This window comes from Phyllobates terribilis, unplaced genomic scaffold (genome assembly GCF_046119375.1).
Source record: "Phyllobates terribilis strain yellow unplaced genomic scaffold, ASM4611937v1 Scaffold_5__5_contigs__length_657084704, whole genome shotgun sequence".
Taxonomy (NCBI): Eukaryota; Metazoa; Chordata; class Amphibia; order Anura; family Dendrobatidae; genus Phyllobates; species Phyllobates terribilis.
Window position 1 is genome coordinate 105,109,047 of NW_027362765.1, and position 26,106 is coordinate 105,135,152.

The following is a 26,106-nucleotide window of genomic DNA, read 5'->3' on the forward strand; positions in this document are numbered from 1 at the left end:
GTTACGTTTTGGAATAGATTCCAGGAGGAATCTGTCTCAAATAATTGGCTAGAGTTGGTGTGAATTGATTCACAGGACCCTATCCAGCGTCCATGTCAGCAATCTGTGACCACTGGACGGGAGCTCTGAGAACCGCCTCATATCATCTTGACGGCATCCGCGGCTCATCTTTTGGTCAGCTGGCCTGTCAGAAGAAGAGCCGCGGGTGCCAGAAGGTAGGAGGAGGTTCTCAGGGCTCCCGTCCAGGAGCCATAGATTGCTGTCATGGCGTCAGGACCGGCTCCTGTGTATCTTATTGTTTTCTACTACGTTGATGAGAAAATAATCAAAAATTGAACAGAAGAGCGGATTAACATTAAATTGAACAGGAAGATTTGTTAAATCATTTTTTAAGGTGTTTTCTTTAAGAATGGAAATTCTTAAAACTTTCCTGAAAGAAACTAATTTCTATGGGATAGCCCTTTTTTATTTAAAGAAGTTTTGATAAACGCAAAGTGGAAAAAAAATACAGCACATGTGCATTTGCCGCAGCTCTGCATTGCGTTTATTGGTTGTGGGGTTTTGGAAGGTTATTTTTTCAGTAACTTGTACTTCTAACAGCACAGAAAAGCACGTCTGCTGTAACCACACCCTTATTCGGGTCACAGGGATTAATTTTCCTGTCAAGACAAGTCAGAAACGTCAGCTAACAGCAAATGCGCGACCACTCCGGCGACAGTACAGCGCAGGCGCAGTGATTACTACACAGGCTCGGGATCGCGCCTCACTGACATGGCCACACGCCGGCGTGCGCGCACATTGTTGTCTGCGTGCTGACGTCACATGAAGGAGGAAGTGGAGCGTTCGTCCATAATGGCGGAGGTGAGAGAGGAGCTGCGGCTCGGGATGTGACAGGCGGCGCTGCTGCTGCCGCCTCTGCACCCTCTTCTACCGGCCTGGGTGTGTATCACCGGGCAGTGCAGAGTGTGCTGCTTTAGCTGAGTCGGGAGTTAGTGACTGACACGTCCGTAGGCCGGTTCTGGGTTTATTACATCCCCTATCAGGGGGAGGTGGAAGAGAGACAGCCGGGCAAGGGGCAGCACCTCACCCCGGACCCTGTGTGACTGTGCGCCGCTACAGGGGGGGGCATGTGTGACTGTGGTATATTAGTATATAATGGATGTTCAGATTATACTGCAGTGCTATTAGAGATGCTATAATATTCTGTAGTGCTGTATATACTCTCAGCCCTGGTATATAGGTAATAGACATACAGGCAGTTATAGTATAAAACTGTACATTGTATACCACATAATCTGCCCTGGAGTATGGTAACATTATATAATGGACATGTGTAGTTTTATACTATAATACTGTACGTTATACCCTATAGACTCAGTGCTGGTATATAGGTAATGATATATAATGTAAAAAAGATTATTATACCTGTCTATTTACAGTACATACACATTCATTGAGCTGTACACCGTTATATAACAGACATGCAGATTATTATACTATAGTGCAGTACATTTTATACTAGAATGCTGGGATATAGGTAATATAATAGTCATGAATTATGACCTTACATTTCTATGTATTATATCCTATAGTCAGCTTTGGTTTAGAGATATTGATATATAGCTTATTATCCTGCTCTTGTACCCTACAGTCTATAACCTATATGGGTAATGTTTATATGGACTACATAAGTTTATATTTGATCCTGTAGGTATAGCAGCAGCATATAAAGAGCGACATATTTTTTTCCGGCTCAAGATAACTAACAGTGGCACTCACCATGGACATTTCATTAATAATTTATCATTTAAGCATTCTAGAGGGGCACAGTGTAGAAATATTGAGCCATTAGCTGAATGCCTTCTGTGTCTACATAGTATCCCTGGACCATGTGGGAATGATAAATTACTGACGAGGTGTCGGTGATGAGCGCTACTGTTACTTACCTTATACTGAAGATTTGCTACTGTGCGGTTCTCCAAGTTGAGCACCACAGTGTCTGGCATCAAGTTAGGTGAACGGTGTGAGAGATAACAGGCCAGTAAATATTCTTTTATATATATTATTGTATTATGGTCCTGTACCTTGTATCTTGTAGACTCAGCAGTATATAGGAGATATCTCACCTATAAGGCTGTGTGCCCACTATGTGCTTTTCAAGCATTTTTGATGCAGAATTTCCGCAGCGGAAATGCTTTAAAAATGCTTGGTAATACGTGCCCCATTGTCCCCAATGAAAATCCGCATGTTCTGTGCACATGCTGCGGAATTTTCCGCAGCAGATTTTCTGTGCAGAAAAATCTGCAGCATGTCCATTATTTGTGCGTTTCTGCATGCGGATTTCACTACTCAATGCATTTGAAAAACGCAAGTCAAATCCACATGTAAAAACGCTTTAAAAATACATGTACAATCCGCAAACGTTTTTACTGCCAAGGACATGCAGAAACACTGCGGAAATTTTCTGCTTCAATTCTGCATCGTGGGCACATAGCCTTAGCGACTTGAGAATGTAGGTCACAATGTCCAGCATAGCGGGATAATTTACATATCTAGTATATAACATTACCTACATCACAGAGGTGTCCTTACGTACAATGTACAGTTGTGTTGTACAATCTGTATTTTCACTAATGCTTGGTCAATAGGGTGTAGAAGGTATATCCTATATAGTGGAAGTACAGATTGTAATGCACAACTGTACATTGTACCGTATAAACTCAGCTCTGTGTTATAGTCAATGTTATATACTCAGATAGATAGTAGAATATTCACAACACAATAAAAGCAGTAAGAGTCTCTATCAAATTTTCAGTGGAGCTGACTCGATGTAGGAGCAGAAAAATGAAACTGAATATAGACAGAATACAATGAGATCAGAGCCGCTCAACACTTAGTCTGAACAGTGTCATAAAAAAACCCACAGACCTCCAATTTTTGTACTAATGCTTTGCCCAGGTAGATCTATTCTAATCACGACCCATCCGTTAGTATAGATGTTATATTACGGCTTTACACTCATCAGCTAAGTTGTTCAGATGAATGGCGTTCTATGCACCGTATATAGATTATCCTGACTGCTCTATGTACATTGTGACCTACATTCTACACTGTTACATAGGTGATTGTAAATGTCAGGGCTCTGGAGTCCATTTTGGTGGAGTCGGTATAAAATGGACCGACTCCAACACCTAAACTATAGAATAAATTGGGTACAGTAGTTCAATGCAGGATGTGCTGTAACTGTTTTCTTTGGAATTTGGGAAAGTTATGAAATGTCCTATAAATGTTTGTTCTGTTCCTGATCTAAGGGTCTAGACTTTTAGTTGAGATGAATCTGTGCTGCACTTTATGTACACGCTCAGTAGTGAGGCCATGCTGTGGAGTCTGAGTCGGTGGTTTGGCTTACCGACTTCACAGTCCTGGTTATAAAATGTATTTCCGTTTTACTCTATAGACTCAGACTCAAGACTCTCTTGTATTATTAAACTTGACATGGAGAAAACTGAATTTCATTATCCTTTTTCTGCCTCACTTATAGATCTTACCACATAGTTAAAGGGATTATGCAAAGTTTTCAAGTTATTCCCCTTTCCATAGGATAGTTTCATGGACGGTATGAGTCCAATTATGGGACCCCCACTGATCCTGTGAACAAGGCTCTGGAGAGCTGTGTCTGAGTGAAACAGAGGTCGGCTTGCTCACCTCCGCACTTTCTCTTTTCTAAGGGACTGCCAGAAATAACTGAGTACAGCACTTTACTCCAGCAGTCCTATGATAGTGAACGGAGCAGGCCCAAGCTCTTCTAGGAAAAGCCTTTAGCCTGCATTACACTGAAAATGGTCATTTTTGGAATTTGCAGCATTAAGAGGTCACATTTACTGGAATCAAAAGCTTTCAGTCAGAAACATTTTAGCAGGTCAAGTTACAGTGGCATGTAAAAGATTGGACACCCCTGGTCAAAATTACTGTTATTGTGAACAGTTAAGCAAGTTGAACATTGAAATGATCTCTAAAATGTCTAAAGCTAGAGATAGCACATTTCCTTTGTGTTTTAGGTAAAAAAATATATTGTCATATTTTTCAATTTAAAATTTACAAAAAGGAAAAAGTGCCAATGCCAAAGTTTGGGCGCCCTTGGAGGTTTGTGTGCTCGGATAACTTTGACCAAGGTTTCAGACTTTAATTAACCTGTTAGGCTGTGTGCCCACGATGCGTTTTTTAAGCGTTTCCGCAGCGGCAAAAACGCTGCAGAAACGCTTAAACGCATGGTAGAAGGTCTGCCATTTTCCCCAATGATGATCCGCATGTGCTGTGCACATGCTGTGGATATTTCCGCTGTGGATTATCATTGCGGAAAAAAACGCAGCACTACCAATTATTTTGTGGAAGTGCTGCTTTTTCGCTGCCATTGACTTGCATTGAAACGCATGGATTACGCATCACTGCATATGTAGATGCGCATTCCACGCGTTTCAATGTGCGGATGGTACCCAGGTCTAGAGGAGAGGAGACTCTCCTCCAGACCCAGGTACCATGGAACCTGTGAAAAAAGAATAAAATAAAAAATGTTAGATTTACCTTCTGATGGCCCCCGCTGCACTTGTCCTCCCATGCCGGCAGATCGCGGTGGACTGAAGGACCTGTGCTGACATCATAGTCATGTGACGGCAGGTCCTTCAGTGCAGTGTACCGTGATCTGCCGGCAGCCAGGACGGAGCGAAGCAAGACTGCGGGGGCCATCAGAAGGTAAGTATAGATTTATTTTTTTATTTTTAACCATTCTTCGGGGTCACACTATATAAATCCATGCCGTTTGCATGGATTTATATAGTGTGACCAAGCTGACAAGCACTTTCCAAGTGATGCTAAAATCACTTGGAAAGCGCTTGTCAACCCACATGCGGAAATGCAAGTGAAGAACGCTTCACTTCCGCATGTCCCTGGCAGGAAAAACGCATGTACAATCCGCATGCGTTTTTTCTGCCAGGGAGATGCAGAAACGTTCAGGAAAAATCCGGAGCATTTCTGCATCGTGGGCACATAGCCTTAGGTTTATGGCTTGTTCACTATCATCTTTAGGAAAGGCCAGGTGATGCAAATTTCCAGCTTTATAAAAACCCAGCCTCATCTAACCTTGTGCCAAAAAACAGCAGCCATGGGTGGTTCTAAGCAGCTGCCAGGCACTCTGAAAATGAAAAAAAAAAAAATTGTTTTATATATGTATGTATTTATTTTTCCCCTAAAATACGAAGGAAATGTGCCATCTTTAACTTTAGGCCTTTTAGAAATCATTTCATCTTTAACTTGCTTGACTGTTCACCAGGGCTGTGGAGGTGGAGTCGGTATAAAATGGACCGACTCAAACTCCTAAAATATATAATAAATTGGGTGCAAGAGTTCAATGCAGCTTGTGGGGAATATTTTTTTCATAAGAACTTGGGAAAGTTCTGAAATGTCCTGTAAATGTCTTGCCTATTCCTGATCTAAGGGTCTAGACTTTTAGCTGAGATGAATCTGTGCTACAGTAAATTTATCACTTAAACATGAGCCATGTATGAGGGAGTTGGAGTCGGTGTCATGGAAATTGAGGAGTCTGAGTCGGAAGTTTGGCTTACCGACACCACAGCCCTGGCAAAAACCTTTCTCATTATGCCTTTACCTGCATGAACCTGTCTGCTCTGTATCAGCCACAAATCTCTTTACCGTACAATGATCATTCTTAATTTTTCTTGAAATATCTAAGGTTTTCCCCTCGCCCATGACAGCACAACTTGAGAGAGGGATCCGCCCCGCCAAGGACAAGAAACCGTCTGAAATAAAAGGGCGGTACCTCTCCCTCGCTTCAGTTGGTTTCCTGTCCTTGATGGGAACCTGTCTGAAGAAAGGTGTCTTCTTACCTGGGCCCGTTCCGGTGTGGAAGAGCGAGCACCTGCCTGTGCAGCGGGTTCCGGGTCCCAGAAGCGCCGTCCGCGGTTCCCTGGAGCCGTGTCCGAGCGAGCGCAGGCGGTGAGGAGGGCTCCGGCTCCCCGCAGACCTTTTTTCTGTCGTCTCTCTGCCGCAGACTCCTGGCTGGTCACACGCCGGGAGCAGCGTCTTCTGGGTATGACGCGCCTGATGTCACGGCGCGGTGCACGCTGGGAGAGGCGTGCCCGATGACGTAGGGGGCGGCACCCGGAACCAAGATGGCGACGCCCTGTAAACGCTTGCCGGCCGTTTTTTTCAAAGATCGGCCGGTAGGTGTCAGGAGGGGGGAGGACACATGGACTGGAGGAGGTCCGGATGTGCCCTATTTAAGGTGTGTGTGTGTGTGTGTGTGTGTCTCCAGACATGCGCTGCTTATACTCAAGCTCGGGTGTAGCAGCTATGGCAGACCAGGACAGCCAGGAGCAGCAGCAGCTGACCCCTCCACCGCATCAACGCCAGCGGAAGAAGCAGTCGGACACCTCGCACACGGACGGCCGCTCCAGCAACCGCAGCGGCAGCAGGAGTAGTAAGGTGTCGGACGCTTCAGGGCCATCCAGAAGGGATTCGTCTTATGTCCCGCCACAGCCTCCAAATCCGTTACCCTTTTGTGACTTCAGGGGTGAGTGATCTTCGTGAATGTCACTTAATAGTAATAGAAAGTTATGTGCTTCATTCCTTAGGAACCTAAGAAGAGTAGCGCCAAAAAGAAGCACAGGGTTTGCGCCTTATGCCAGGCCCCCCTTTCAATAGATTGGCAGAAACAGCTTTGTGCAAGCTCTATTAACCAAACGATAGCGGAGAGCACCCCGGATTTCGCTTCTAATTTGAGGTCCGTAATCCGTTCAGAGGTGCAGGATTCCCTGAAAGGCTTGCTAAAGGGGAAAAAGAGATCCCATAAAGATATCTCCTCCGACTATGATTTATCCTCCCAGTCAGAGGATCTTTGCCTCAGTGATTTGGCATCCTCCTCTTCATCAGACAGTGGTAGGCCCTGTTTCCCTATTGAGGATACTGACAAGTTGGTCAGAGCGGTCTGATCTACCATGGGGTTGAGGGAGGAGAAGGCAGCCAGGTCCCTGGAAGATATTATGTTCGCAGGCCTGGAGGAAAAAAAGAGACGCTCCTTTCCAGTGAATCCCCAAATTCAGACCCTTATAGACCGGGAATGGAGGAAGCCGGAGAAATCAGGAGTATTGCCCTCATCCTCTAAAAGGAGGTACCCCTTCGAGGATGGTGTCTCTGAGTCCTGGGACAAAATTCCTAAAGTTGACGGGTCTGTCGCCCGATCATCCAAAAGATCGTCCCTACCCCTGGAAGAGTCGGGCAGCCTAAAGGATGCTCTGGATAAGATGGCAGATTCCTTCCTGCGTCACACCTGGGAAGCAGCGGCAGGGGGCCTGAAGCCAGCAGTAGCAGGCACTTGTGTCGCTAGGCCACTAATGGTGTGGCTTCAGCAATTGGGAGACCAGCTCAAGGATAAAAAGATGTCCAGTGATAAAATCCTCTCCAATCTGCCTTTGCTACAAGCAGCATCTGCTTTTTCTGGCCGACTCCTCAGTGTCTTCAGTTAAACTCGCTGCCAGGTCGGCGAATTTGTCTAATGCTGCCAGACGAGCCATGTGGCTCAAGGGTTGCGCAGGAGATCTACAATCTAAGCATAAGCTTTGTTCTCTTCCTTGTGATGGTAAACTTTTGTTTGGCCAAAAACTGGACGAGCTTTTGGAGAAGGCTGGCGACAGAGAGGTTTCCCAGGGTTCACGGGGGAAACAAAAAGGTCCTATTTTCGGAGGAAGAGATTTAACCGGGGTCGCCCTCCGGGAGAAAGGAAAAGATGGGAGCCCAGATCTAAAAAGGACTCTGGTTACATGTTTGGAGGACCATCGTCCAGTTCCAAAAAATCTCCCCAATGACGTGAGGCTAGAGGTCGGGGGAAGGCTTTCCCATTTTATCCCAGCTTGGGAAGCCAGCACTTCAAATCCCTGGGTGTTGGATATCATAAAGAACGGCCTAAAGATACGCTTCTGTCAGGTCCCTCACCGAACCTTCATGATCACCTCCAGGAGGAAGTCCAGGGAGGAGCAGATGGCTCTAGAATCAGAGGTATTAGACTTAGTCAACAAGCAGGTCCTTTACGAAGTTCCAGTTTCACAATGGGGACGGGGATTTTATTCCCCCCTGTTTGTGATAAAAAAAAACAAAAACAAATGGGTCCTTAAGGACCATTATCAACCTCAAAAGTCTAAATCAGCTGACAATCAACCAGACTTTCAAGATGAAATCGGTGAACTCTGCAGTGAAATTCTTACACCACAATTGTTTCATTGCGGTCATCGACCTAAAAGATGCCTACTATCACGTCCCAATCCATCCAGACTACCGGAAGTACCTAAGGGTAGCCCTGTTCATCCAAGGGCAATTGAGACATTTCCAATTCACTGCCCTACCTTTTGGACTCTCGATAGCACCGAGAGTATTTACAAAGGTTATAGCGGAGGTGACAGCTTTTCTCCGAATCAAGAACGTGGTGATTGTTCCCTATCTGGACGACTTTCTAATAATAGGGAAATCGGAGGACCACTGTTCCTCTCAACTTTTAGAGGTCAGGACAGCTTTACATCACCTGGGGTGGTTAATAAATATTCAAAAATCAAAGCTATCCCCCTCAAGGACTTTCTGGGCTTGACCCTAGATTTCCCAACGCCAATCCTGTTTCCTCCCGGAAGACAAGGTTTGCAAAATAATCAGCCTGGTCTCAAGGGCCATAAGGTCTCCCGTGATGTCTTTGAGAGAAGCAATGTCCCTACTAGGCTCCATGACTTCCTGTCTCCCGGCAGTCAAATGGGCCCAGAGTCCTATGAGGCTTCTTCAGTGGGAGGTTCTGTCAGCTCAGAAATCCTTCAACGGACATTTAGGAAAAAAACTATCTTTCTTTGGGGACAGTATACTCCCTCTCCTGGTGGACAAACAGGGAGAATCTGACCGCAGGCTTACAATGGTCCAAACCAGTCGACCACACAATTACAACAGATGCAAGTGGCTCCGGCTGAGGGGGTCATCTGGCAGAGCTCTCAGTTCAGGGGCTCTGGCTACGTCACGAAAAAGAAGCGTCATCAAACCTAAAAGAGCTTTTGGCAGTGGAGAAATCCCTGATGGGCTTCCTTCCCCACATACAGGGTCGCCATGTCCAGATCAGGTCCGACAATCGGACGACAGTGGCGTATATAAATCACCAGGGAGGAACAAGATCTCGCTCCCTTATGGTAGTGGCAAACAGGATCCTGCATCTAGCAGAACAGCATCTCCCATCCCTCAGTGCTCTTTTCATCCGGGGGGTAGAAAATTCGAGAGCAGATTTCCTCAGTCGCCACACTTTAAGACAAGGAGAGTGGGCTCTAAACCCGATAGTCTTCCAACAGATTATACAGCTATGGGGGTCACCGGACATAGATTTGTTCGCCACCAGGGCGAACAGGAAGGTGGAGAGATTCTGTTCACTAAATCCAACAGAGAATCTCTATGCTGTAGATGCTCTCCACATTCCCTGGAAGTTCTGGAAGGCCTACGCTTTTCCACCGATAGTGATGATCCCGGCAGTTGTGAGGAAAATTCGGGAGGAGGGGGCGAGGATAATTCTAATAGCCCCCTTTTGGCCCAAAAGACCCTGGTTCTCCCTGCTTCGCCTAATGTCGGTCTCAGATCCCTGGGTCCTGCCGGACAGGCCGGACCTTCTCATCCAGGGGCCAATATTCCATGCACAAGGTTTCCATCTGGCGGCTTGGAATTTGAGAGGTTGTTACTGAGCAATAGGGGGTTTTCACCAGGCCTAATTTCTTCCCTGTTGGGTAGTAGAAAGCCCATAACAACTAAAATTTATTCCAGAATCTTGGGAAAATTCCTGGATTTTATAGACACCCCATTGTCAGATAAACCTCCAGTTAGAGAAGTCCTAGGGTTGGCTACGGGAACACTTAAAGTTCAGGTGTCTGCCCTAGGGGCTCTCTATAATTGTAACCTGGCAGGGAACCGATGGGTCTCTAGATTCATTAAATCCTGTTCCAGAGCTAAGCCAGTTCGGTCTCTGAGTTCCTCCCTGGGACCTGAATTTGGTTTTAAATGCACTCTGGCGACCAATTTGAACCCCTGCAGGTTATCTCTCCAAAGATCCTCACCCTCAAAACCATCCTCTTAGTGGCCCTAATGTCGGCCCGTAGGGTGAGTGACCTGCAGGCCCTTTCTGTTGATTTCCCGACCCCCCCCATACACCCAAATTCATGAGAACCGGGTCGTCCTGCATACAGATCCGGCGTACCTTCCAAAAGTTGTATCCAGATTCCATTGTAATCAGGAGATTGTACTTCCCTCTTTCTGCAGTAACCCTAAAAACCCCAGGGAGGTTAGGTTCCACAATTTAGATGTTAGAAGGGCATTACTACAGTACATAGACATGACTAGTCAGTGGAGGAAGGACAAGTCCTTGTTTCTGGCCTTTCAGGGGAGTAGGAAAGGTCACGGGGTATCAAAGGGAACTATTGCTAGGTGGTTTAGGGAGGCCATTTGTCTAGCTTATACATCTACAGGTGTTCCGGCACCGGACGGTATTAAAGCTCATTCCACCAGAGCTGTCGCAACCACCTGGGCAGAGAGAGCAGATGTCTCGGTTGACCAGATATGTAAAGCTGCTACTTGGTGTGCACCATCCACCTTCTACAAGCACTATCGGTTGGATCTATCCTCCTCTGACCTTATCTTTGGGAGAAGGGTACTTCAGGCGGTGGTCCCTCCCTAGGGTGCTCATATTCTCCAAAATTCTCTCAAGGTGTGCTGTCATGGGTGAGGGGAAAACACCAAGGTTACTTACCGGTAGCCGGTTTTTCCTGAGCCCATGACAGCACCTGTAGTTTTCCCCACTGTCTTTCTCACGCCCTGGTGAAGCACTTTACTAACCTTTTCTGGAGGTCCTCTCAATGCTCTGTAATCCAACTGAAGCGAGGGAGAGGTACCGCCCTTTTATTTCAGACTGTTTCCTGTCTTTGGTGGGGCGGATCCCTCTCTCAAGGTGTGCTGTCATGGGATCAGGAAAAACCGGCTACCGGTAAGTAACCTTGGTGTTTTCATACCTTGTCCAAGACATTTACACTGACTTTTTGGCAGCAGAGAAATCCTTTTTCTTTCCCATGCTGCTTGAAACCTGTGGCTGCTTAAAGAAGTTGTCCACTACTTTTACATTGATGCCCTATCCGTAGGTTAGGGCATCAATGTATTATTGGCCAGGGTCCCGCACGCTTGCAACCCCGCCGATCAACTGTTATCGTGGCCGCCCGCCGGAAGTGCTCGCCTGCGGGGCTCCGCCGTCAAGTGGTAGTGGCCGCCGCAGTGTACTGCAGATCTGCCTCCCATTCAGTTGAATAGGCACCGATAACAGCTGATCGGCGGGGGTGCCGCGGGCGTAAAAGTAGTGGACTGCCCCTTTAATAATATAGAATGTCCTTCTTAAGAGGGCACTTCTAATCTAGACTCACAATTTTTTTTTCTGTTCTTGTTGTATTTTTTTTTTATATATATATATATATAGATAGATAGATAGATAGATAGATAGATTTTTGGGATAGGGTTTTTTACAATATGGTTACACATTTTTATGTCATGAAAAGAGTATAAATAAGTACTGTAAAAATGCAGTGAAGTGGGCAAGGAAAACAAAACGGTAGTGAACGGATGTGATCTGTGTGACGGTGTGGCAAATCAGGGATGTTCATGGGCGGAGCAGATTTATTTATTTATTTTTTTGCGTGAACAAGCCGGAACCCCAAACACGAACCCTAATTTGAAATGCCGAACACGTTCGCTCAACACTACTCACTGGCCAGCCATGTCGCTAAACGGGGCGTGGCCTCACTCCATACACTTGTATGGAGCGAGGCGGCGCCTGGGGATATGCATAACACATGTACTAGGGCTGTGGAGTCTGTAAGCCAAACCTCCGACTCCTCAATTTCCATGACTCCGACTCCCTCATACATGGCTCATGTTTAAGTGATAAATTCACTGTAGCACAGATTCATCTCAGCTAAAAGTCTAGACCCTTAGATCAGGAATAGGACAGACATTTATAGGACATGTCATAACTTTCCCAAATTCTTATGAAAAAATATTCCCCACAAACTGCATTGAACTACTGTACCCAATTTATTATATATTTTAGGAGTCTGCCCTGAATACCCTCCGTTACCGAGTCTGAAACCGGCGAATCCCCCCACACACAGAGTGACTGCAGACTTATCACTTTTGACCGGACAACCACTTTAAGGACTTGCTCCTTCATTGTAGTTTGCAATCTGTCACAGGCTGGGTCCTCTTTCTCTCTTAGTCACCTCTAGTTATACTTTTTGCACCTTGTCATGGATTAACTGATCATTTTATTGTAAACCCTCTTCAGCATGTACAATGCTGGTCAATATAATGGCAATAAAATAAGGATATAAAGATGATTCTTCTGTACTCTACGTTACTCACTATAGATGCCGCACAGGTCTATAATTTATTATTGATATGACACATTATACTGATCTTATAGAACCTGCACTGGCATATGATAATGATATATCATGATCCTACTGATATATGGATAATAATCTTGCTGTATGTTGTATCCTGCCGACTCAGCATTGGGACATAAGCATTGATATACTACTTAATGTACTGGTATTCTGCACTGGTATATCCGTGATATATGGATGATAATCTTACTGTGCACTTTATAGGGGATTGGTGTGGATTATTATACTTCTGTACCTATGAACCTTCAGTTAAAATACTTTTAATCGCTTGGTTCCATGGGACCCCAGTTTTCACATCGAGAAATAAGCAACGTATATTAAAGAAGAACTTTTCGTTTACTTTTTTATGATAATATAACATTTTTAGTAATCCACAAAGTTTAAACATCTATGTACTGTGAAAAAACAATTAATTATTTGGCACAAGAATCACATATCTTGTATATCTCACATAGCAAGAAAGCTTCCGAAATGGACGGTTACTTACCTTCCATAATCGCGGAAATGAGGAAAACAAACTTGCTTGGGGTCCAATAGATTCCTTGCGGCTAATTAAAGGTGAAGCACTAGTAGTAGTTATTTTGCTGAGTGGGGCTATAGGGATTTAGTGTAACAGGGTATGTTTTCATATCAGACTGGTCTACAGTAATGTACATTTGTAGCCTATAGATAGAGCAGTAGTCATAGTAGGTACTTATAATCCCATGAATACCATGTAGTGAATGGATGGCGCTGCTCCTACAGTGGCCATTCGGTGATGGTGACTGAACATGGTGATGACTTTCCCTTGGGTATTTATATATGGTATATAGCAGTCTGACCCCTGGCTACTCAGCAGATGGGATTATGCGTTGTTTATTGGCCTCGGCATGGGGTCATTTATAGATCTGCAGCATTCTGGTGGAAATTGTATATATAAAATACAAACGCACATGTTGTGACCTATCCATGTTTAAGTTCATGCAGGCAAAATATTAGTCAACGCTTCTCACGAATAAGGCTGTTCACACATTGCGTTTTTTTATGCGGTTTTTAATGCAAATTTTCAGCTGCCTTTTACGGAAATCTCATGCACACAGCTTGGTTTTTATTTGATCAGTATTTTGTGCTTTGCATGTTTTTTTTGCAAAATAGAGCATGTCACTTTTTTCAGCGTTTTTTTCACTCCTCGGATGTAATGGGTGGTGAAAAAAAGCGCACCAAAAACGCAGGTGTCAGGTTTTTCAGCGTTTTTTTTTGTGCCAAAACCAGAATGAGATTTTTTTGTTTTCCACTGAGCTTTATGTACTTGCATAAAAAGACAAAAGGAAGGTGAAAAAAAACACCCCAAAAAACAAGCAAAAAAGCAAGAAAAACCCTGAACAAACACCTCCTGGCAAGAGATCAGGTTTTGCTGCAGAAAAAAGCAATGTGTGAACATAGCCTAATAGAGAAGTTAGGTTATGAGCCAGGTTGCACAATTTTTGTGATATTTAATAAATTGCGGCTGGAGTGTTTTTTTTTATTTTTTTGCGAGCATGTGGCCTGCATAAATGGGGCATTGTGGCCTGGCTATACATAGTGCAATTTTCTCCTATGTTGTGATTGCTGTTTTTGGGGCAGGATAATAGCAATTGGATCCTTTGGTATTTGGAGCCAATGGTCTTGTATGTTTCCTCCCCTCGTGACCTGTTGGGAAAGCTTTTGCTAGAACAGACCAGCAAAACCAGATATCTGGGTGGTTTTCACACACTGTGTGATTTCAGGAAAGATTTGTCTATTGGCTTAGGGGTTTGTAGGTGTTGGATTCGGGGCTTTATATGGAGGGAAATTATATGGGTGTCTTCAGTTACCTAGACATTGATATGCGCTCAGTGTTTGCACACTGAGATATTGTCACTAATCCAGAAAAAATAAATCCTGTAGCTCCCATGTCGACGTTTCCCTACTGGGAACCATTTATTAATGTCATTGCCTTGGGGGAAGTTCTTTCTATTTTGTAGTGTAATAAACATACTGTATCCACATTACCAATATTTATTTATTTTTTAATCCAACGTGTCTGATGTGTTAAAAAAACGAATCAAACGAATGTACTCGAATAAAAATCCTTGTCCACTTTGCTATTGCTCCCATGTAGATGGTTTATTATGGCTGAAGACTGTGAAGAATCCCTGTGCATTCTGATCCTGCAAACGTGTATTCTTCCCTTTCATGTTTCTTTTACTTTTTAGATATGTAGATTAGCAAGAAGTAAGAGACAGATGAGAAGGACTATGGTCAATGATACTAAACAGTTTGTTTGCATCGGTGAGGGAAATACAAAATGCTGAATATGTTTTTAATCGTGTATTTGAAGCCAATGTATAGATGTAAAGTGGCTTTTTTTTTTTCCCATCGGCAAAACCGCTGCGTTTTACAGCACCAATAAAGTGAATGAGACTTCAAAAATCTCATGCACATGCTTGTGTTTTTTTTTTTTTGATCTGCATTTAGTCAGTTTTTCAGTGGTTTTTCACCCATTGTAATGAAAAACCACAAGTAAAAACCCACACAAAAACATGCATATTTTACATGCCAAAACGCTTGCTTTTGCTGCAGGAAAAAAACGCTAATATGCCACATGAGAAGCATATCATTCTCTCCAAACTGAAAGTAAAGATTACACAAGAACCACAGGACAGTTTTCATCAACCAAGGTATCATTTTAATCAGTGTAATATCGCCAACCTGACAGTGTATGTAGTTTACTGAGCACAATCCTGCTGACAGGTGCGCTTTAAAGCTGATGTTCCATCATTCAAGGAGGAGAATTTACTGGGGATTTTTTCTCAATTATTCTTGATGTTTTTGTAAGGCGAGGAATAGACTGCGACTTCAGTTGCATGATCCAGTCCTGGCACATTATCTGATCCACAACGTTTTCTCCCAGTGGCTGTGAATAGGAAACCTTGTTCTGCTCCCTTGGTTTCCATTCAGCCCCTATGGAAGTGTAACTGTCAGAATTGTGCCATGGTTACAGGAGAAATGAAAGTTGTGAATGTCTCTTGCATTAGGGACACAATGTGAATCTTTTTCTGGAAACATCTAAAGTCCTCTTTTAGTGACATTTTTGTTACTCTTTTTGCAGAGTCCTCAGATTCAGCGGAGTGACTGATAGTCGCCTCACGAATCCGGACGCCTTTGAAAAGCCATGGATGGGATGAGGTAACTGCAGACCTGCGATCAGAACCACATTTCAATGGATACAAAGTACAAGGAAGATCTCTTCAGAAAATATGTACAGTTCCACGAATCTAAACTGGAAGCTTCAGATAGTAAGCAGCGAGCAGTCAGTGATGAGTACCTCCGCACCGCTGCCTCGGCCTTACTCAGCCTGCCGAAAATTGATCCCATTTATAGATTCAGGCTGATCAGGTTTTACGAAGTCTGCGAGAACTCCCTGAAAACCCTGCGAACATCCAATCTGCGCTCACTTCACAATGCGGCGGCTATGCTGGAGACCATTGGTATTAACCTCTTCCTTTACCCTTGGAAGAAAGAGTATAAAAATATTAAGGTGAGTCCTGCTTGGAGGTGGGCATTAATAAATGCTAAGTAAAATCAATTGTTGCCTATTTTTCAGGGCTTATAGGTTGCCACTCATTTTTTCCCTTTGATGGCATAGTTAATATTTCTATGTTGTCACCTTCAATAAGTCGGTGCCAGTGATACCTATATAAATACATAACATCACTTATGTACTTACATCTGAATTATAACTCAGAGCTGCAATCATTCTTCTGGTGAAGTGTGTGTATATACATTACTTATCCTGTACTGATCCAGAGTAACATCCTTTTTTATACACCAGAGCTGCACTCACTATTCTGCTGGTGCAGTCACTATGTACATACAGGGTGGGCCATTTATATGGATACACCTAAATAAAATGGGAATGGTTGGTGATATCAACTTCCTGTTTGTGGCACATTAGTATATGGGAGGGGGAAAACTTTTTCAGATGGGTGGTGACCATGGTGGCCATTTTGAAGTCGGCCATTTTGGATCCAACTTTATTTTTTTCAATGGGAAGAGGGTCATGTGACACATTAAACTTATTGAGAATTTCATAAGAAAAACAATGGTGTGCTTGGTTTTAACGTAACTTTATTCTTCCATGAGTTTTTTTACAAGTTTATGACCACTTATAAAATGTGTCCAAAGTGCTGCCCATTGGATTGTCAATGCAACCCTCTTCTCCCACTCTTGACACTGATAGCAACACTGCAGAAGAAATGCTAGAACAGGCTTCCAGTATCTGTTGTTTCAGATGCTGCACATCTCGTATCTTCACAGCATAACAATTGCCTTCAGATGACCCCAAAGATAAAAGTCTAAGGGGGTCAAATTGGGAGACCTTGGTGGCCATTCAACTGGCCCACGACGACCAATCCACTTTCCAGGAAACTGTTCATGTAGGAATGCTCAGACCTGACACCCATAATGTGGTGGTGCACCATCTTGTTGGAAAAACTCAGGGAACGTGCCATCTTCAGTGCATAAAGAGGGCAACACATCATCATCATCATCATCATCATGTAGCAATTTCAGATATCCAGTGGCATTGAGGTTTCCATTGATGAAGAATGGCCCCACTATCTTTGTACCCCATATACCACACCATACCATCAATTTTTGTGTTCCAACAGTCTTGGAGGGATCTATCCACTGTGGGTTAGTGTCAGACCAATAGCTGTGGTTTTGTTTAACTTCACCATTCACAAAAAAGTTTGCCTCATCACTGAGCATAATGTTCTGTGTAAACTGAGGGTCCTGTTCCAATTTTTGTTTTGCCCATTCAGCAAATTCAGTGCGCCGATCTGGGTAATCCTCGTTGAGATGCTGCAGCAGCTGGATTTTGTAAGGGTGCCATTTGTGAGTAGTTAATATCCGCCGAAGGGATGTTCGACTGATGCCACTCTCCAGTGACTTGCGGCGAGTGCTACGCTGTGGGCTCTTGCTGAATGACGCTAGGACAGCCACTGATGTTTCTTCTTTAGTGACAGTTTTCTTGCGTCCACATTTTGGCAAATCCGACACTTAACCTGTTTAACGAAATTTGGCAAGCAGTTTTCTAACTAGCATGGGAGATGGGTGGTCTCGTAGGGTGTCTTGCATTGAAATCTGCTGCAATGACCCGGGTACTGTGTTCACCAGACATCAACACAATTTCTATCCGCTCCTCACGTGTTAACCTCTGCGACATGTCAATGGCTGTAAACCAAGAGAAACTTGTAAATAAGTCATGAAAGAATAAAGTTGCGTTAAAACCAAGCACACCATTGTTTTTATGAAATTCTCAATAAGTTTGATGTCACATGACCCTCTTCCCATTGTAAAAAAATAAAGTTGGATCCAAAATGGCCGACTTCAAAATGGCCACCATGGTCACCACCCATCTGGAAAAGTTTTCCCCCTCCCATATACTAATGTGCCACAAACAGGAATTTGATATCACCAACCATTCCCATTTAATTTAGGTGTATCCATATAAATGGCCCACCCTGTAGATTACATTACTTATCCCGTACTGATCCTGAGTTATATCCTGTATTATACTCCGGAGCTGCACTCGCTATTCTGCTGGTGCAGTCACCGTGTACATACATTACAATACTGATGCTGTACTGATCCTGAGTTATATCCTGTATTATACTCCAGGGCTGCACTCACTATTCTGCTGGTGCAGTCACTGTGTACATACATTACATTACTTATCCTGCACTGATCCTGAGTTATATCCTGTATTATACTCCAGAGCTGCACTCACTATTCTGCTGGTGGAGTCACTGTGTACATACATTACTTATCCTGTACTGATCCTGAGTTACATCCTGTATTATACTCCAGAGCTGCACTCACTATTCTGCTGGTGGAGTCACTGTGTACATACATTACATTACTTATCCTGTACTGATCCTGAGTTATATCCTGTATTATGCTCCAGAGCTGCACTCACTATTCTAAGTTAACCCAACTATGAACATGATGATGGCTTTTTTAGTGTATCGCATTCTGCACGATAACAATCTGAAGTCGTGTGTTGGATCTTTTAGACTTGTTTTCATGCATCATATATAATTATAGTCCATAGTGCTCCAAACACTTTCAGACATCCACGGTATAGTTCAGAGAGGCAGGTAATGAATTGGGATCATGTAGTCAAGAGACGAGCTTGAGGTGTGGCGTGTAGACGTCCCTTTTGTTAAACGGGTTATAAGATATTTTTCCTTTTTTTCTTTGCAGCTGTAAAAAAAGTGTTTGGCTGCATACTGCACCACAGCAACGACGCAAGCGACGGTGAGTCACTGAGACTTCCGCTCCGCTGACAGTATGTAGCCAAATGGGGCCGGAGGGAAACAAAGCCCGCTCCGTGGGAGCGGCGCTTTGCGCATGCGCGGGAGGGGAGGCAGAGCAGGGCCCGTCACAGGGCCCTGTTATGTGCAGGGGAGAGGGGAAATATGGTAATTTAGCAGAGGCGGCGATTTATGGGAATGGTAAGCAGATAGGAGCGGTTTGCTTGCGGTCCCCAGGACGCAACGTCTCTGGAAAACAGACTTTATAAAACCAGATTTCTCTGCAATCAGACCTCTGCTATGGGCCATACAGATAGGTATAGATTTACTTTTCTATCACCTGTATGCCCGTAGTAGAGGTCTGATATCGCCCAGGGAGTGATAGATTCCTTTTAAGAGAAGTCTGACTACCTGCAGGCACCACTAGAGGGAGTTTACGTTGAGTTCACAAGAGTATGCATGAAGCTCCCTCTAGTTGTGGCTGCAGAGAAGTAGAATTTTGTTACGTCGCTCTCATGTCTGCCCCGAGGGTTTGGAGCTCTGTATCAGACCGCTGTAAAAATATATTATGTCTACACATAACATTGGAGGTGTGACTTTACGTTAGTAAATTTATTTATTTTCTCTTGCCCTAACTGCTGTTTGTTTTCTCACCAGACATACACTGGGCCCTTTGTATATTACGTAAGAGCTGCTTTAATCGATGACGACATCCGGCATATATTGAACCATATGGGTTATTTACAAGAACAAGGGACAGTCTACAGACTGAAAGACCATGTGGACACCATGCAAGTTAAGAGAGTCTCCTTTGAACTTTTTCTAGCCCGAGTTGAATGTGAACTTCTCCTAGAAATCTACCTGCAAGTAAAGGATAAAGGCTATTTAGAAGTTGACGTGGTAAATGAGCGTAAAAACAGCAATGAGGACGTCAGGGGCTGCACGGACGAAATGAAGAGACGCGTGGAGTGCAAGGAATCCTTAAACGTATCCATGGCTAGGATGGTTCTTCAAAAATCTGCCAGTGAGAGGGCTCCATCTAAGGATTACTTCAAGCAAAAAGTAACAAAACCATCCAAGTCTGTCGACACCTACGACAGCTACTGGGACAGCAAGAACAAACCGCCACTTACTGCATCCCTCAGCCTGCGCAAGGAGCCCATCCTGGTAGACGCTGAAGACGACCTCAAAGACGAAATCATACGTCCCCCACACTCCCTGCTGACTATGTCTAGCTCTCTGCACGGCTGCTCCGATGAGTTTTTAAATCTTTCCTCCAACCCCAACGGGCTAATACGTGCCAACGCTACGTACGGCTACTTCCCCAACGAAGATGATGTAGACTTGTATACGGACATTGATGCTAGATTACTAAATGTGAAGAGGCAGGAGCTAGCCAAGCCCGAATCCTGGCTGTTTGAAAACAAAATGAATCCGTCTTATCACAAGCGTTCACAAGTAGCCAAAGAGACCGTATTCATAAAGTGCCAAAACTGCGGCGTACCCTCCGGCGGCCCCGTATGCCAAAAGTGTGACAGTATGCTTCTCTACAGACCTGACGGCCCTTTGCTCAAACAGAACAACCTGTCAATCAAAACTACTGTACAAAACGACAGCTACTCCTCCGGCTCAGCGCTGCGAGAGAAGTCTTCATACGGGACATCATCCCAGGAACGCCCATCTCAGCAGAACGCCAAAATGAAGCCTTCTACCACGCTGCGCTGCGGCTTCTGTAACCGAGCTGGAGCATCCAACACCTGCACAGTTTGCTCCAAAGTCTCGTGCGATGCTTGCGTTGTTGCTTACTCTCACGAGTATTGTTGCCGAAAAAGCGATTATCACAGGTTTGCACCAAACAATCAGCTAAACTATAAATCCTCTCAGCTCTCCCACCTTGTGTACAGATAAATGCGCAAATTACTATTTTCTTTTTTTTGTTTTGGTTCTTTGTTTTTTATTTTCTTTTTTTCCCTTCTTCCTTTGAAAAAAGGGCTAAAGGACAGGACCTCTGAACTGAAATATCCCACTGACCGCTAGAACAAATACCACAGCGAAAGGGGTTCAGGGAGAAGATCCCGATCAGTGTTTTGTGGTTCCTTACAGACCTTGCTGCTATACCATGGTGCAATAAATCCTTAGGCTTGCTATTTAAATTAAAATTCTTTCAAAGCAGGAGACGAAACATGTTTAGAGTGATATCTGCGTACTCAAAGCCATTATATGGTTCGGACTCTGAGAATAGAAGTTAATTGGTTAGATCGTCATTAATGAGAAGTGTGTAACCCTCCCCCACCCCCTACCACTTTGGTCCAATTATTAATTTCTATAGCAAGTGTGTACTTTTGAGGATTTGTTGGGTAAGGGCATCTTATAAAGCGATGCTAAATTCTAAGGCAGAAGCAGTTCTTATTTTGCAGATGAATTTTCAAAATCGCCACCCGCAATGGAAATTAGTTTTTCTTTAAACTATCATACAAAATTGTGAAAGGTTTCTTGATCCAGGTAATTTTCTTAGTTGTTCACGTCTGGTTTGCATGCAGTGATCCTGCCAAATGATATATAAGTTTCAGTGTCTGGCTGTTTTTGTCCTCAAGTTCCTGAGACGGTCGTGCCCTGTTCTCTGATCTATGGCAGTTTTACTGTGTATACTGTAGTTAAGTGGGGTTATTTAAAAAAAAAAAAAAAAAGTATATAGTTCCAGATTCCTCCTATAAAATAAGTACGTTTATGTCACTTTTGCCGTCTTTTATTCCACAGAGAAATTTTATCAACTTATTGAAAATCCTAAATAAAAGTGGACTGAGATTCATTTGCTAATGCATTGAGCTGCCCCTCTGTACAAGTGGTTCATTGCGTTATGTTGTCGCCTTATACGTTTTGGATTATTTTTTTATTGGACTTAAGAGAATGACCATTAACATAATTGATTATAGGAGACTCACTTTTTTTGTTTTTTTTTTTAAAGAGAACCTGACAGCAGGTACATGCAGGCCAAATCCATGGTAGCATGTCTCAGACACTGTATGTTTGATTCGGAAAAGCTGCTGCATTTGAGAAAAATATTCTTTAAAAGCTGCCATGGACTGAGCCGCACGGGAGACCAGTTGGATAGGCCGGCGCGTAGCAGCTTCTCCCCACCGACTGCCCATTATTGAAGGTCTCTACCTATACACGCACACAGGAAGCGACTTGTTACGCAATGGTATCTGGCAAGGAGACACTGCCGGGGACCACCCTTTTCATCTAGTCTCCCATGTGACTCAGTCCATGGCCAGTTTTTAAAGTGTTTTTTTCTTTAAAACGCTGCAGGTTTTAGTATCAGACATACTTGGCTTAAATCATACAGGCAGTGTCTGATACATGATGCTCATATGTATTGTCTGTCACGTTCCCTAAGGGAGATTTTCCAAACATATTCTTAATTTATGGCATGCTGTCTATTCATGCTATTAAAAGTTTGATTAGTAGGAGATCTGAGCAATATGACCTTCAACCCTCTGAGATGTGACTGCACCTTGCTCATTCATTTAAAGTGATTAAAAAAGAAAACCCATAACCGCTGAGCAATTACCACTGGTTTCCAATCTCTCCAGCTGGCACATCCTATTTTAATAAAGGTGAAATCTGTCTTCACTGAATACAGATTTCATGGCATGACAGATCAGTCCAGGAGGAGAAAGATGCAGTTTTCTCTGATAAGATGTATTACAAAGTGTCTTATTTTCATGTGTACTTTTTGATTTATGGGTAGAGATGAGCGAACTCTTGACATAAGTTCGGGGTTCGTACTGGACAATTAGTGTCCGGTACTAAAGGCCAAACACTGACTTCTCCCGGAATATTCGGAGTTCCAGGGAAAGTCCTTTCCAGAGAAAGAGATTTTTCCAGCTCAAAAGTTCGGGTACCCATTGTTTTCTGGTACCTGAACCTAACTTTGGCATAAAGTTTGAGTCAGGTACCAGAACCTGAGCTTCCACGAGTCCTCTCATCCCTATTTACGGGGGAAAAAAATTGCAAACAATGTTTACTACTGTTAAGTTTCCCAGTGATTGGGCCCCTTTCTGATCACTTTTTTTATAGTGTATATTCCATAGACATGTATATTTCAAATTCCTTTAAATTTGTCAAAAGGATATATCTGAGAAGTATCAGTTTGGAAATCCACTGGATACCAAATTGATAGCACAATAGAAGCCCTAACACATCACAGCTTATTAAAAGGGACTTTCCCATGTGAGACTTGTATCACCTTGGATTAGTGAAAAATGTCTGCTTACTAGGGGGGAGCCCATTGCATTGAATTGCATGCAATTACTAAAAAGTGAATCTCATTCACCTGGTTCTTCCTCACTGCGTTCACGGTTGAATAGATGGCATGGTTGTACATAAAATGCTGCATTCAGTGTCTAAGTGACTGGTGGCGTACAGCTCAGTCCGTCCCATTGAGAATGAATTGAGATGCAGTGGTCATGGCGACTGTCGCGCCATTTATTCCCAGCCGCAGTGTGAAGAGATCAGGACCCATTCTACTGATCGGTAAGACCCCCAATGATTTGACACATGCTGTGATTAGATAATGTCTTTATGGGAAATCCCTTTAACTTGAGGTTTCCATGTGGGCCCTAATTGATCTTTTGTTGAATATTTTGTAGTGACCCCATCTCTCTATAAAAAGTGGGTCCCCTAGGGTGGGCTTTATAGCATTAACGTCTTAGATTCATGCTTTGTCTCTACTGCATGAGGACTTAGTAATTGTTGATAGTGCCATCTATAGTTTAGGAGTCCAACTTTTCCCCCAATTTTTTTATAGACTGAATCGGAATCTTCTATTTTTGAGGCTTCAATATTGAAAGCAGATAATTGGTTTTATTGGTATGATCATGGTGGCATTACTGGAGTTGGACTGTAGTACCCACTCCAACCTGTAGGTGGTAGCAGTGCAGTTCAGGTCTGTGCTCTATATTCTTATGCCTTGAAGGATCCTTGTGCTTCACACACAATCCAGAAGACTCCCATCTATCCAGTGTTATCACATAACAAACGACATGAAGTGAATAAAAAAAATAAAAAAAAAATGCCATGTGGATATTTTTTATTTTATTTGTATGTAAAAATACTTACAAAATTATTTCTTGTAGGAATTATATACTGTATATATGACGTCTTATAAACTGTATCATGTTTATGGCCTCTGCCAACAGGGTGCACCATGTATTAGTGAAAAGGCTAAACTGTGCCATGCTACTGCTGCAATAATCCCAGCAGTCATGTCTATTACGCTCTATACTAGTTCTTGGTTTTTGTCGTCATACCGTGCTAATAAATCAGAATCATGACTTGGGTTTTTTTCTCTGTAATTAGCCATTTTGAGGTGTCACTTGAATATCTTGAAACATCTACAAGTCCTGCACTACTTCTGCATCATCCATCATAGCAGTACCTGTCGCCATGTACGCTACTTACATGTATATACCTAGAAAGCTGCGATCAGGACCTCACAGCTAGTAATACCCCAACCATGAGGTGAGCATAGAGCGTATATAGTGTGGCAGGATTCATTCAAGTGTAAATATCTTAATTTATATATAGATTAAAAAAATGTAATCCTTATTGCTCACTTTGCAGATTTTTGTTACTTTGGTTTCCATTTCTTTACTGTTTCAAGATCGGACTAAAAATATATATTTTTTAAAGATATAGGTTGAAATCATGTCTGGAAGGTTCTGCTATCCCGGTTGAAGGTTTGGTAGGAAATATGGAGATGTAACATCAGCTCCTTCTCAAATTACTCTGCTGGCCTCTGGGCCACTATACAAAGGCTGGGGCTAAACAGCGACCATGGCTACACCTAAAGGTCCCGCAGCCATAGGCCACTGTGCTGCAGCTATATGGCGTTTTGGGTTCCATTGTGACACTTAGTGACTTTTTTGCATCTTGCTTGTCGTGGTACCCTAGCGGGTCCATGTGACCTGGGTAGCAGATGGGTTCTTGTACCATGCTTGGGCTTCATCTGCTGTGTGAGCAGGGCTAAGTTAGGCTATATTGACAGTCATCGGCATAGAAAGGTGAGGGTTTTTTTCACTTCGGGACTTCAATCAAAATATCTTGAAATGTAGAATTGATGGTCTATTAAAAAGCTGCACAATAAGAAACTTAGACGACCTTTTGATTTTTGGCCGTCCTGTCCCTTTGCGTTTGGGAACGTCTCTATTATTTGCACTCTAGCGTTGAGCGTTTGCAGTTGCATTTGGCTTCTGATTGCCGCTGTGACATGGCAAAGCGTGCACAATGACTATAAACCAGCAGCAGCAGACGACCTCCCTGTTCCCTCCATCCCGTGTAAATTTATAATGTGAATACCAAAAGATGGCTCTTAGATGTACATATGTAACATGTATATAAGGAATGTCATTTTAGGAAGGACTTGACATTTATAACATGTACAGCACCGATCACGTGAGATGTTACTTTTAGCAGCCGCTTGCCTGTCCTCCATAGACAATGCCAGCGTCCTCCCCCTCGGGAAAATCCAGCACTACATAAGCGGAGCCTGCAATGCCACGTATCCTCTCCAGTGATCACAGCCCGGGCGGCGACGTGCGAGTCCTGTGCATATCTAGTGCCATACAAATGACTAGTCGATGACCTGTGTTGAATTGCGAGTTATATCGATGCTATTTTTTTTGTGAATATTTGTTGTATGGGTTTGCTGTGATGGCCGTAAAAGATCGAAAATATAAACTCATTTAAGATCTGGGTGTTTCGGGTTTTATTTCGGTGTGTGTAATGTGCTATGAACACAAACTGATTTTGTGTTTTTACATGGTGCCAGAAAATGTGAAATTCACCATCTATGTCATATAAATTATTTTTTATTATATTTGCAGTTTGTTTTTACTTTGTGCCATACTGAAAAAAAAACATTTTACTACATGGATACCAGGAAAACAGTCCCATCATATGAAGAACACAACCCCCATCCTCCCACTGCTAGGCGCATGACATACAATAAGGTTAGAGCCACATGGCGACAAAGAGCTAAAAATGGGCTGCATGCAACTCACTCATGACTTGCATCAAAGCCTATGAAGGGAAAGTTATGTGCAACCTGTCACTTAAAATGTGTTGGATTTTTTTGCGACCCACTTTATAGGGAGAGGTGACACCATTTCTGCTCATTGTGTTATGCAGCCCTGACCTAAAAGTACTAGATCCATGGGGGAAAAAAAACAGCTGAAGTTACATCACACTAAAAAAATAACATA

The 26,106-nt window shown here is 43.3% G+C and overlaps 1 protein-coding gene across 2 annotated transcripts; it reads left to right on the top strand.

The window, feature by feature from the left end:
- Positions 1-771: 771 nt before the first annotated feature.
- SPATA2 (spermatogenesis associated 2) lies at positions 772-25,721 on the top strand. Of its 2 annotated transcripts, none has more exons than XM_073682704.1 (3): positions 772-861; positions 15,634-16,062; positions 19,499-25,721. In XM_073682704.1, the coding sequence occupies exons 2-3, from the start codon at positions 15,745-15,747 to the stop codon at positions 20,747-20,749; spliced, it is 1,569 nt and encodes a 522-aa protein (XP_073538805.1). In that variant the 5' UTR covers positions 772-861; positions 15,634-15,744; the 3' UTR covers positions 20,750-25,721. The 2 variants fall into 2 exon arrangements, with proteins under 2 accessions (XP_073538805.1, XP_073538806.1); XM_073682705.1 differs by having other exon boundaries at positions 821-939.
- Positions 25,722-26,106: the final 385 nt, after the last annotated feature.

Excerpts from the sequence above, each read along its gene's own strand:
- SPATA2 (XM_073682704.1), top strand. The coding sequence starts at position 15,745 with ATGGATACAAAGTACAAGGAAGATCTCTTCAGAAAATATGTACAGTTC. Across the intron at positions 16,063-19,498 it reads AAGAGTATAAAAATATTAAG|ACATACACTGGGCCCTTTGT; the intron begins GTGAGTCCTGCT and ends TTTTCTCACCAG.